The following is a 14,435-nucleotide window of genomic DNA, read 5'->3' as shown; positions in this document are numbered from 1 at the left end:
CAAGCTGGACGACTTCCAAACAAGAGAAACAGCACCGATGAGAGCCACACATTACAAATGCTGACAAAGAATGATTTATTAAGGTCCAATTAGTATGCTTTTAATTTCAAATAGTCCATGTCTCTTCCATAAGAATAGGTACATCAGTAGAAGTTCAAGTTCATTTCTTTCACTTCCAGTATAAGATGTTCTGTATCTTGTATAAAGTATGTGCAAACACCTTTCTGCTAACTGGTTCTCCATACTCTTTTCACTCCACCCTCCCTGTTCAAATGCTGACCCTGCTCTGACTTCCTCCTTCCTAGACAGTCATTCTTCTTCCACTTCTTTTCTCAGACATCCTCCTGACCTCCCTACACCTTCTTCAAGATTGTTACTTCCTGATTTCTCCTTACAACAAACGGATGCAATCACTATTCACCTGGACAATGTACTATAGGGGTGATTTCTAGAGAAAACACTATAGTCAGTCACATACTGACACACTTCATCTCTTTGTTACAGAAGGGCCCCAAGCAATTCATCGATTTTCAGTCATTTGGCACATTTGGTTTCTTTGCATTTTTTTCAATTCTATATTGTAATTGTCGCTACCAAGAGGGGATTAACTGGTTCCTCAAAAACAGTCCCGAATTGCTAGCTATATTAGGGTTTCTGGGTTACTGTGGCAGTTGACTGTTTCTAATCCATCCTGTCATATTAAAAAAAAAGTCATTCTCAACTAAAATAACCACTTCATTTCTTCTGTAAAAAGTAATTTAACTGGCTTTCCTCACATCTGCCACCCAGGCAGTACAAAAGCAGGAAATCCCTATTTATAAAAGGTAAAAGCACAAGAAACCATTTCACATTAAAAAAAAAAAAGTCCTTCATGGGAATAGGTCCTAAGTAAATAATCAATTATATGGACAAAGTTTTATGTACATAGCAACTTTATAATCATGAAAATTCAAAATAACCTAAATAATCAACAATATGGGAATAGTTACATGAAATGAGTTATATCCATTAAATGGAATATTATATAGCCACTAAAATTGTTTCTGTAAAAATGTTAATGCCATCAGAAAATCTGGACATTCTGCAATAAAAAAAACGAATTATAGAACTGTTTACAGTACTATCCCAATTATATAAAAAAGTATAAACTATACTTATATGTATACATAGGGGGGACTATTAATTCTGGGTTGTGATATTATCAGTTATCACCTTTTCTTTTTTTTACACAGTTCTGCAATCTTCACGTTTTCTACAATAAGTGTGTGTTATTTTATAACTCAGACAACTTCAAGCTGTTAAAAACTTCCTCTGATGTACTGGCAATAAGAATGTACTTGGGTGTGTTTGATATACGGGAACAATATTACTGTGTTTCATCTTCTATGACTTTTTTGAGTATTTTTTTTAGTAATAAATGTTCATTCCCTGTTTGTTTTATACTTGTTACAACACTTTAATAAAAGGTAATATTGTGATTAGAGCATTTTTTTTCATAGTCTAAACAAATACTGGTTTTCACAACTAGATTCTTCTATTTCCTAGAAGATTTAAAATTAGTATCCTTTTATCTTTTTAAGTAAGCATACCGTTTACATACATTACATGTGTACTTTCTAAACAAAAAATAGTTCCAATTTACAGTTTTCCTACAGAAGGAAAGAATGAAATTGTGGAAGTTGAACAAACAGGCTCTAGTCCTTTCCATCACAAACATGTGGATAGGCGAAAACACGTTTTTATATAAAACATATCCTTGAAAAGCAGAAACACAATGGAGGCCTGTGTGTAAATGAAGTTGTGGACTCGTTTGTCAGAATTTATTCTGACTTGCACCGAACTACACAAAGTCTTTAAAGTCTAGTTAGTGAGTGCAAATGGGACGCTCCAGAGTCAACATCTGAATTCCACTGTGAGAGCTCCACTTTCTGCTTTCAACAGGAGGGGATCAGGATGAGGGTTGTCACATAAGCTGCTTTTCAACGTAAGTCTCCCAAGTCTCCCGGGCTTAGGACGAATACTGCCATTGGTTAGTGTTTAAGTGCACGAGTTTCTTCCTGTCTTGCTCCCCACCTCGCCTGGGACCGGGGTTGGGGGAGGCTGTTCATGCCTTCACTGAGGATGGCAGGCCTCTCATCTTCCTTTCCTTTCTAAACCACAGAGTGGTCATTGCTGTGAACTCCAGCCAGGATGGTGTGGTTGAGGGAGGAGGCCGAGCGGTCGGAGCCTTCAGTGGGGCCACTGGCTGTCTCGCTGCGCTGGCAGCAGAGGATCTGTCTGAAGGTGGCGCTCATCTCCTTGTCGCGGTAGGAGTAGATGACAGGGTTCATCGCAGAGTTGAACTCAGCCAGGAGAAGGAAGAATTTCTCGTAAGCCAGGACATCACACTGTGGGCAGCACACATCCAGCAGTAGCAAGACCAGGCCCGGAGTCCAGCAGACAATAAAGGCACCTGCATGGACAGGGAGAGGGATTGGGGGTTTTAAGAGGAGAAGACAAAAAATATCAGTCTCAAATATGCCTCCATAAAGTAAAATTATTTCAGTTTAATATAGAAATCCTGAGTTTGGAAGCTAGAAATCATCACTGCAAGAAAAAAATGTTCCTTGTCTGGAATAACCAGGAAGAAAATTAAAGATTAAAAACAAGAAAATAACATTTCATTAATTCAGATCCTACAAAATTGAGTATTTATGAGTCAATGATGATTATTTTGGGTAACACAGAATTTGATAAGCAACGGAGACATGAAAAACTGCATTCAGGATGCATACTTCATAAATTTTCTTCAGAAATTGCATAAAGACATGGTTTTTAACAGCAAAAGGTTGTTTTTGGGCAGAAGGTAAGCACTCATGATAAACATCCTTTGATATTTAGTTAAGTCACAGACTCTGCTTTCAGTTTCCCTGGGCTCAAATCCTTGCTTTGCCATTTTGTGAACTGGGTGAACTTAGGCAAACTCCCCTTTTAGCCCCATTTTTCTCATCTTCAAAATAGACATAATCACATTTACCTCATGAGGTTAGTTGTAAGGATTAAATGAGTACTAAGAAAACAATCTCCTGGGAGGCAGAGAATCGGAAGATTGTGATTTGAGACCAGCCTGAGCAAAAAGGTGACACCCCTGACTCGATCAATGGCTGTGTGCAGTAGTGCACACCTGTCATTTTAGCTAGGCGAGGAAGAACAAACAGGAATGTGGTCCTGGCTTGTCTGGGTATAAATTGAGAACCTATTTTGAAAAATAGCCAAAGCAAAAAGGGCTAGCAGAAGGGCTCAAGCGGTAGTGCACCTGCCTCATAAATGTGACACCCTGACAGTTCAACCCCCAATACTGTTATTACAATTATATTGTTATGTCCTGCCCTGTTATGTCCTGCCCAGTAGCATGAGTCTCTTTGGAATTGTAGTTTCTATGACAAAAGTTTTTACTTTTATTCAACAATCACTTACATCGTGATTTGCTATATACTTTACAAATAACTCACTGGATCTGCACAATAACCACATGACATATAAACTAATAACCCCATTGTACAGATGAAGAAACAGAGACCTGGAATGTTTAAAGAAATACTGTACTCAGGGCCACAGTACTGGGAAGTCGCAGACAAGAGACAAATCCCAGACCTTCTGCTTTTGGAGTCTGCCTCCAGAGTCCACATTCCAAAAAACACTCCATCATAACCCACTTCTTAAAACTAATAAAATTAAATATTTTTAAGGCAAATTTTATAATTCAGATGTTCTACTTTTTTTTCCATTTTTCTTTTCTCTCCCCCCCCCCTTATTATTGCACTGGGTGGGGGTACATTGTGGCCTTTACAAAGGCTTTTACAGTGTATCAAATATATCATACTTGAATTCACCCCCTCCACTGCTCTCCTTTGCCCCCCTTCCCTTTTCTATTAATTGAGATCAACTTTTGTCTTCCATCTTCCCCCAACTCTTCTAAGATTTGACTATAATTTTATGAGGAATGGAAATATAGATTATATTCTGAATTCTATTTCATATCTGAAATCATTTATTATTTGGATTTCAGGAAAGTAGAGGTTGTGAAGTTATATTAAAACCCACCACAGTGCTACCTTAGTATCTGGGGGGTTCTGGACTGAAAGAAGCGTCAATAGAACCAATGAGCACGATTGTGTCCCATTATACTTCATCTAAGGGGCCCTGTATGGATAATCAGGCTACCTAATGAGCAGAGGGGACAGGGATGATCCCAATCTTTAGATTGAGATGGTGCTACAGTCCACATTGGTGGATGTGGGCTTGGGCTAGACTTGAACTAACCTCAAGAAATGAGTTTCACAAAATGTAAACAAATGAGATTTCATCTCCCAACAGCCCAGTTTTGAAAGTGAGCTTTCTTTTTCTTTTTGAACCTTTTCAGCAGGGAAATGAAAATAAAGTGAGGAGAAAAGTACCCCCATCAAGCTCTTTGTTCTGCAACACAAGTGAGGATTGCTTTTAAACTGCTGTTCACTTTGAAGACTGTCCAAGGTGCTTTTCTAATAAATACCCTAGACTCTCCTTAGTGAGAAAAAAATAATATTCCAAATATTACCAGATTATAGCCAAGGAGATATCTGAGCTTCAATAAAAATGTTAATAAAGCATTCATACTAAGTCCTTGAATTTCCTTTATTGAAAATCACTCAGAAAGCTAAACATAAAGGAAAATCAAAGGAATGCCTCTTGGGTTTCAGAAATAATGCATTATTCATTGAGAAGCCAGGAAGGGAATTATTGTCAGGGTGGAAAATGCTTGGATGGAAAGTGCATGGTCCCATTATTCACTTACTTGGAAACTAAGCACACACAGGCCCCTCATGAATGGGCAAGCATTCTTTCAAGTTTCCTTTCCCCTTTCTTTTATCAAAGCTCTAATTGAGCTCAAATTCAGAGCTTGATTATAGATAGCAGCACATCAGATATATTTTAAATAAAATGATCTTTTCCTCCTTCCAGACAGGACAGGGGAATATTCCTTTTTCTCATGTAGTTGCATGATCTTTTTGACTTTGCTCAGAAGTGAGAGAATCCAAATACACTCATTTGTTGTTTATGATTTCTTCCAATGTTAAAATTCAAGAAGAGCAAGATCTTTCTTAAAAAAAAAAAAATGGTCTTAGGAACTCTAGCCTACTGACCTGGGCATTACTTTTAGACCAAATGAACAAACAAACAAGAAAGTACCCTGCTAGATTGGAGACAGGAAGTGGGAAACACCACAGCCTGAAGCCTGACAGGAGCTAATGCATGTGGACATTTCATTAAAGAGCTGAGCTCTCTCCCTTCTCCTTCACTGAGGGGAACTATTTTTATTATGATGATTAAGCCTAACCACACTGTATTTGAATCTTCAGGACTCAATCCAGTGTCTCAGTGACCCACAGTACACGCCTTGGAAATTAACATTCAAAATCAATCATGCAGAATTTTCTTTTCCTTTCCTCTCTCTCACAGAGAGGTCAAACATCAAATTGATATGCTACAGTAGGGAGACTGGAATATTTCCAAGGTAGTGAACAAATATTCTGAAATCAAGTTTGTTCAGGTTATACGTTCTGAGCTTCTAAAAACAAAAATAAACCACACCTAAAACCCTTTAATAAGAATTAGCCAACTATTAACTCGGTCAGGCTGTAAGACTTGAGGAGATGGGCAACCTGCACTCTAACCACAGTCTGTAGCAAGTCAAGTGGATGCCTGGTAAAACTTGTTAATGAGTTTATTAAAAAAAATCCTTCCATCTCAGCATCTGTAGGTCCCTGCCTACCCTACAGGACATGGTGATGATCCACTTGAAATACAGTCAATAAAAGCCCTCTTTAAACCATTACAACTACCTGACAACCATGACCTGTGGCCATGGAAGAAGGCTGGTGTGGTGCTTCTATAGAGGGCAGATTTTCCCCTAAGGCAGGACATGAAAGCATGATTTGAATCATAAAGACTATATCATCTTGACTCTAAGTCAGTCCTAGGACTTGCAGTTGGGTATGGAGAAGAAAACAAGAAGGAAGAGAGAGAGGGAGCACAAGGAAGCATCAGAGCCCCAGACTTTTGGAGGTTAAGGGTCAACTCAATGCCTTCCAAGATGGGGAATAAAATAGTATGGCATGCAGTAGGGACAGTCCTTTTGGTAGTCTGCATATTTTTAGCACATTTCTGATGGGGATATTCCTACACATCAAGGCACAAAACCAAAGAATAGTATGCAATAGTGTGAAAGTAAGAGGAAGTACAAATAGTCTATGGTTATTTATTGTAAAGTCGGAAGCAGAAGTGGTGGAAGATAAGATTTCAAGGTCACGAAGGCCTGTGTATCTGGCTAAGCCATTCAAACTTTTTTCCAGTCCTGCATTGGTTTTCAGGAACCCTGGTCACATATAACAATAGCCCACATTGTGAGGACTTACAAGAAATGAAGACTTTTGTTTTAACCTCATTGGTTTTACTGGTCAGATTTTCATTTAAGATATTAGTGATAGACTAGAAGAAAATAATCAAGATGAGGCAAAACAGAAAACAAACGACAACAACAAAAAACAGCCTTTTTCAAATTCCAGAAGAAAAAAATGAGAGCATGAATCAGGGCAGCAGTGTGGAAGAAAGAGATGTAGCAGATTGGAAAGGTATTTAGGAGGCAGACTCCACTTGATGGTGAGAAAGACGAAAGAATCTAGGATGACTTCTAATTTTCAATTTGGGTGAAGGAAAGACAGTGGTACCTTTTGCTCAGGAAGGTGACAGGAAAAAGTGTTGATTGGTGTTTACAAACACCAGGGCTGCTGAGCACAAGAGAGTTGATTATATTGATCATGTGTGTTTAATCTGACGAGCCTGCAAGGCATCAGATGGAGATGACTTCCAGACATCATGATAGGTTCATGGCAGTCTGAGTCCTGGGAAACTTGCCTCATGTGCAGGATATTATACCTGATTTACCAGTGTTACAAGGCAGATAGAGAGGCCATTCAAATGTCTGTGGATTGCTCTTCCCTGAACAAGCTTCCTTCCTTTCTTATACACCTGTCAAAGCAATCTGGGAGGACGTCAACGCCCACAAAAATGGAGGGAGAGGTGCTGGAATGTGGAGGCAGAAGGCTGGGAGGAAGGAGGCAGCTCTGGAACAACAGGTCACAGCTGCAGACCAAGCTTATATTACCACAACTTCCCTCGAATCTACACAACCCATCAGCTGCGTAATGTTCACCGTCTGCTCTCACAATCAGTCTTTTTTTTCCTGCATGATTTTTTACCTAATTAGTTGAACTTTGCTTCCTTGCTTACATATGGAATGCAAAAACCAAAGCTGGAAAGGGGAAAAGGCCTCGCCAGAGAAGACCTCTAGGGAGAGAGCCCAAGAGTTTTGATGAAAAAAACAGAAAGCATTTTCAGTTTGCCTGGCAAAATTGTGTTTTTTACAAAAAATTCAGACATCCCACAAATCTGAAACAAGTTAAGGTCAATCAATTCTACACCAGCCCTGCACCCAAGTTAACCTTTCCTGGGCCTCATTCTTCTTGCTTCTTAAGTGAGGATTTCAGAAACACCCCTCTCTACCTCCGAAGCTTGTGGTAGGGATCAAATGAGAAAAAGCAATGTTCTAATACTTAGTCTAGTATTTTTCTAGTGCCACTAAATTATGTATTCCTTCAGGGTAGGCAGGTTGGTATCCCAGAAGCCAATCAAATTTCAGTTCATCTCTGTGATTCTATTGTGACTTCTGCTCTAGAGTTACATAGTTAGCTGGGAAATTTTTCTGTCATGCTACTTAAGCAGAGCTATGTTAGGTAAGAGTCACAGATGCATTAGAGTAAAACAACATGATTTTTTAAATGTCTTTTTGTTTTCCCTTGAACTTTTAGTTGCTTTTTTAAAATTCTCTCTCCCCTCCCTTTCTTTCCTCCTGCTCTTCTTTCCCCACCTCCCCCCTCTCAAATTATGCCATAGATATACTTCCATGTTTTTCATTTCTCTCTAAAGACAATTCTGATTTACTACTCCAAACAAATCAATTGATTTCTAGGTGTCTCGCTCAGTTTCTATGGGGATTACTTCTCCTTTTATCCCCCCATTTTGTAGACTACACACAAGAGCATTCTCTCTAGAAAGTTTGCACAAGCTCAAAATTATTTTCTTTCGGAACACTATCTTGAAGCATTTAGTATAACAGATAACAAGACCAATATCATAGGATTTCTGTTCCTTCTGTGTAGAAGACTTTCATGACATGGTCTTTACTTATTTCCCAACCTTCTTCTTGCACTGACTTCCTGCTTTTTCGAATCTACTAGCTTTTCAGTCCTTTTCAGGGTGTCAGATCCCTCTGTACAAGCTCTTCACTATTCCTGGGTGTTACCACCCCTCCCCTAATCTAATTCCTACTCATTCCTGTCTATTGCTACTTGTAAGATGCCTTCCCCAGTTGAGTCAAAATCCCTTTCTTATTTGTTCTTTCTCAGCACTGCATAACCCTCCATCCTTGAAGTTATCATGGTTGAATTTATTTTCATTTATAGTGATTACTGATTACTACTTTTCTCATTACCATATCTATATACTGCCTTTGTGTTTTTACATTTACAGAATATAGTAAGTTTTCTATAAATATTTGTTGAATGAGTTTTTGAAAATTAGGCGAAAGAAAGAACACACATCTAGCTGGTTAACTTCCTAGGTCATTGATCAAACTTTTTTTCTTACCCACTCCTACTTGAAACCATCTAATTTTTTTTTCCCTTTAACTTTAGGAGATTGCTAATGTCACCAGGGTATTTTTTGTTGCATATTGATTTTGTTCATAATTCTTGCTTGGCCCTTAAAAGGCAATTTTTTTTAAGTCCCATGTTCCTCGTTAGATTAAGGAAATAGCCCTTCTATTTCTCTGCATACTTTTCTCTCCATTCTTTCTGTTCATATTCTTTGGGACTTATTTTGCAATGGATATTGGATATTTTAGAATCTAAATTTAAATTTTGATTTAACCTTAAAATCGTCTAATTTTTCTAAGTTCTTGCTTTTTAATTGGTATCCTGGGTGATCTACTGGACTTCTTTTCCAGCTCAAATTTTCATCTTTAGTCATTTAGTATTTGGCCCATTTAGCTTTTGGGGAGTGGTTTTTGCCTGCCTATTGGTGTCAGGTGAAGGAAGGCAGGGAATCAGATTTTTAAATTCTCAGGAACACTTTCTTATTTTCTGAATGGTGTCTTTATATAGAAATGCATCCTAAACAGTTAATACGACATCTTCCTGAATCTGTGAAACCATCAATTAGAGCCCATTTGAAGCTATTTAAGATGTGTCACTGCCTCTCCCCTCTTCTCTGTACATGTCTTCTGATCTACCCTGCTATGTCTTACGATAAAGATGTCAAGGATAAGACTGTCTCCCCAGGGCATTACCCACCAAAAACCAAAACCCAATGCTACTCCAACCCCACCAAAGAATTTTCTTATAAGCCCTTTCTATTTTCAAGTAACAGATAGATTTTTAACTTATAAAATAATGTATATAATAGATACAGAATGTATGCATATACACATGCACATATACTTCATACATATAAATGTACACACATGTGTGCACTTATTATAGTTTCTTAAAAATGATGATGAGATTTATCTTCTTTCACTCACATACAGTAGGCTATGAGACCCAAGTAAATGAGGCTACATACATTCTTCACATAGAAAATAATTCACCATTCTCAAAATAATTAAATATGTTTTGACCCCTAAACCTATTATAGATTAAGAGTTTCCCACCCCCATCCCTGGCTGGTAGAGTGGCCCAAGTGGTAGAGCACCTGCTTAGCAAGCATGAGGCCCTGAGTTCAAGCCCCAGTACAATCACCAAAAAAAAAAAATTATGGTGGTACTGGGGCTTGAACTCAAGGCTTTGTGCTTGTTAGGCAGGAGCTCTACCACTTGAGCCACTCCTCCAACCCTTTTTGCTCTGGTTATTTCGGAGATAGGGTTTTGCTTTTTTGCCCAGGTTGGCCTGAATCCTCCTATTTAAGCTTTCTGGTGTCACTATGATGACAGGCACATGCCACCACATCCAGTTTTTCCATTAAGAAGGGGTCTCAAGAACTTTTTTGCCTAGGCTGGCCTAGAACCACCATCCTCCCAATGCCAGCCTTCCAAGTATCTAGGATTACAAGGGTGAACCACTGGCTCCTGATTACAATTTTTTTTTAAAAGCTCCCCCCATTTTAAAAATAATAAATTTTAGATCTCACAGAAAAATCAATGTTGTCAATTCCAAACCAACATCATCTAACTTAGAAAGTGATACTAAACTTATTGCACGATGATGGCCCAGCTGTTACCCAGGCGATTTGGATAATATTTATTTCCTTTAAATGGATAAAACTGAAATTCCCCCCAGAATCATTCCCTAGCAAAAGTTCAACATTAACAGGAGGTTTATAGTTGGTTTTGCAATATATTTAATGATTCAGTTATGAATTTAGATTCTTCCAAGATGATGGTAAGTCCAAATGAGTACCAAAATCTAGCCAAAAATGTTCACAGAATATAGCAGATGACAAAATTCTGTGGATTTTATTTTTTGCAATTCATGAACTACTGGCAGGAACCAAAAAGATGTATATTTTAATCAGAAAACAAATTTCAGGGAGAGAGAAATGTAATGGAAATTTTATTTACAATTCATTCTCCTATTATCAAAGTGGGGGAGAAATAAAAACCTAATCCAAACACAAATTCAGAAAAGTTTCTGAAATATTTTTGCAACCTAAAAACATTTATTTTTTCATATCCAAAAAACATGAAAAGAAGAATGGCAGAAATTGTAAGTGTGACCATTCTTTTTGAGACTAGTTATGTCTCTTCCGGTTGCCAAGTGTCCTGGGTTGATCTTTACAGAGCACAAACTCTCAGCAGAGCAGGAGGGAGGTGCAGTCTGTTCTTCTATAATAGGATTTCTGTGTGCCTAAGTTATCTCCCAGCATCAAAAAGGTCTTCAGCATTTTTCAAAACAAAACTTTTTAAAGAAAGGTTATACAGAACAATTGTTCAACTGAGAAGTAGGACATTTGTGCTTAAAGAACTCCAGGTTCATGATCATAAACATTTTTTCTACATGAATTTCAGTTATTTTAACAACAGTGTACAGTAAAAAACTGGTGGGCCCAAACTGACAAAACCAAGTCTAAATATCACAAAGCAAATTCTCTTACTAGCATATAAATCCTAAGCAAACATCCATCAATGTGTTCAAAAGCCAGTCAAAATAAGCTGCAACAATATAAGTTCTGGGAATTTATTCTGTAGTTGTATCCACACACAATGCAACCATGCATGTGAGAAGAGCTCCTTGCAGTATTTCATTTTTCAAAAAAATAACTGGAAATAACTTAGGCAACCATGTGGAAGTAAGATAAGTTATATTGTATTTATAAAATAGAATCATATTAAACTTCTAAAAGTTAAGGTATTCTGTCTTTACTGATACCAAATGATCTCCAAGATATATTATTAGGTAGAAAGAACAAGATATAAAAATATGTGCAGTTATGCTACCAATTATGCTTTGACCACAAAAGCAACAATAAAAAAAAGTACATATACACATGTCCTATGATGAGTTCCAATGGAGACTAACAGTCAATTCTTATTAGAATTGTTTAGAATTAGAAATCACAAAAATGATATATTCAGACATGTTATTTGACTTTAAAAATAAATTTGTCTTCTGTTGCCAATCCTTTGATATACAGCCAAAGCTTTTTATTTGAACATGGGTCTTTTGATTGAAGTTCAATGTCATCTTCCAAGCAAAAGCCACACCATTTAAGCAGCACATCCAATTTGGCTCCTTTGTTATGGAGTCAGCACTGAAATTTCCTGCAAAATAATGTGAGTGCAAAAGTCTTGTAGATTTTTGTATGGTTCCTCCCAATTCTGACAGTTGTTTTCTCCACCTATGTTTACAGCAAATTTTTAAAAATTTTTGCAATATGCCTTTATTGAGAAGTAACAAAGGATTTACCTAATTTTCTCAGAAATAATGTTTTCTTGTTCACACTCACTTTTATTAGATGATATGATATTTAACTGGTTATATAACTGTGACATCCAGGTATAAACAATTTTATGAGCAATAAGTGTCAGGAGCTAACTTACTGGCTTTTGGGCTATGTTATACTAACCTTTTTGGTTTGTTTTAATTCATCTAAGCATGTGAGCGTCTAGTATATATCAGATACTATTCTAGATACTCAAACAACAGCAGTAAATCAATGAGAAAAAAAATCTCTGCCTTCATTGAGCATTGGTTCTGGGAGGGATGAGGAAAAAAAACTTTAAAGTACAATGCCTTTTAAGGGAGACAGTATTAGGAGACACTGAGAGAACAAGCACAGTAGTCGTAAGAAGGGCAGCTGTAGGCTCACACAGTAATCCACATATGAGAGGATAGTGGCTTTGGACCTGGAAGATGGTGTTCATAGATGTATTTTGACATGATTTACTAATTGGATTGGGGGAGAAGGAGAGAAGTTCAGGGTATCTGAAACAACCAAAAAAATGAATGTAGTGACAAGGTCACTGATGACACTTGAGTTGCATGGTAAGAACAGAAGCCTGACTGGAGAAGGTTCAAGAGAGAACAGGAAAGAAATTGGACACTGAAAATAAAGCCAAATCTTTGAAGCAGCTTTGCCGTGAAGGGAAGAAGAGAAAAGTGGGTGTGGGCATGAATGACTCTTACAAAACTAGGGCTGACACATCAAGTTGGTGAAAAGAAAGTTAGTTAAGAACAGGTGTATGCTTAGTGTGTGAGTACAAATAACATTTTTTGGAATGCTGAAACAGAAATTGGTTACTGCCATGGCTGAGATTTATGTGATGATTCACTATATATTTTTCACTGTCATAATATCTTTAACCACAAATCATTACTTACAAATTAATTATAAAATTATATAGCATTCACAACTTCCAGCATTAAACTTCCTTCACAAGAAATCAGCTGAACTGCCAGAAGTTCAAACTGCTTTAGGTTCATTTGCAGACAAACAGATATTTTGATTATGAAGTAATCAATAGAAGTTCTAGTAATATGAATCATACCATAGTTAAGTGACCTCAGTATTCAAATCAAATTTTAAAAACTCAATCAACAGGAGGGATGTTTGTAATACTTTAGAAATTCCTTAAATTAACCCCCATGACACCATCACAGTTCCTCATTCAGAGACTGACATATTTTTACAAATGAATAAAAATAATGAAAAAGAAATGAACCATGCATTTAATTTAAGAATTTGGAAGGTGAGCTTCCCCCAAATGGGAAAAAGAAACTAAAATATAAATGTTATTAAAATAGAAAGTAAAAAATAAATTTGATCAAGTCAACAAAACTGATATTTAAAGTAACAGAGTCAATTTTCTTGTAACTATGAGCTAGGAAATAAAGATAGAAGTTACAAAGGAGAGATGGCTATAGACAATGAAGGAACTCACACAAACTGGTGGAAGTCCTGTGAAAGTATTTGCCAGTACATTTGGAAATATGGTTAAAATTGATGCTTTTCTATGGAAATGGAAACTACAAAAATTGATGTAATAGTTTGAAGATCTGAATATAACCTCAAAAGAAAAATGAGAAATAAGATTTTTATCAAATTTCTTTCATCCCTTCAAAGGCACAAAGTCCAAATGGATTTATGAATAAATTTTAGCAAACCATCAAGGAACATTAATAAGTATAGACTTTACATGTTTCCCAAACCTTAGAATTTTTTTAAACGTTTCTAATTCATTCTAAGGGACTAAAATAAACTGTAAAAAATGGACAAAACAAGTTCAGGGTATTTTTAAAGTAAAAATCATTTCAAAATAAATTTGTATTAAATGCATGGGTAGTGGTAAGTCAATGAAAGTGGTTCGTCTCATATTAAAACATCAAACCACACTTTCAAGTTACTATGGTATTAACAGAAAGATAAACAAAGATCAGTTGGACACTCTTTTGGAGCAGAGACCCGTATCCCTGCACATAACAAAATCTAATATGCAGTGAGAGACAGATTCTCACTACATAGCCCAGACTGGCCTCAAACTCCCGATACCCTTGCCTCAGCCTCCTCATTGCTGGAATTATGGACGTGTGCTGCCATGCCCAGCTAATATATAATTTTAAAGTGGAAAAAAGGTGAACTGTTCAATAAATAGTCTTGGGAAAATTACTTTTCATTTGGGAAAAGGAAAGCAAAGTTAGATTTCCATTGTAAGTCAATACAATAATAATATGAATAACCCAATGAAAAAGGCAAAGACTTAAATAAACATGTTTCCAAAGAAAATATCTGAGTAGCTCTTTAAGCACATGAAAGGAAGTTCAACTTCATTAATTCTCAGGAAAACGCAAATGAAAACAACGAGA

General features: G+C 36.9%; 1 protein-coding gene across 18 annotated transcripts in view; it reads right to left on the bottom strand.

The window, feature by feature from the left end:
* Positions 1–58: 58 nt before the first annotated feature.
* Positions 59–14,435, bottom strand: part of Lpar1 (lysophosphatidic acid receptor 1) — a 133,143-nt gene continuing 118,766 nt past the window's right edge. For all 18 annotated transcript variants that reach the window (XM_074051277.1, XM_074051275.1, XM_074051270.1 and 15 more), the window contains one exon: positions 59–2,452. In XM_074051277.1, coding sequence (XP_073907378.1) covers positions 2,151–2,452 — 302 coding nt within the window. In that variant the 3' untranslated portion in view covers positions 59–2,150. The remainder of the gene's footprint in view (positions 2,453–14,435) is intronic.

Source organism: Castor canadensis, chromosome 13, assembly GCF_047511655.1.
Source record: "Castor canadensis chromosome 13, mCasCan1.hap1v2, whole genome shotgun sequence".
Lineage (NCBI taxonomy): Eukaryota > Metazoa > Chordata > Mammalia > Rodentia > Castoridae > Castor > Castor canadensis.
The sequence above is the reverse complement of the archived record's forward strand: the minus strand, read 5'-3'. Positions and strand labels throughout refer to the sequence as shown.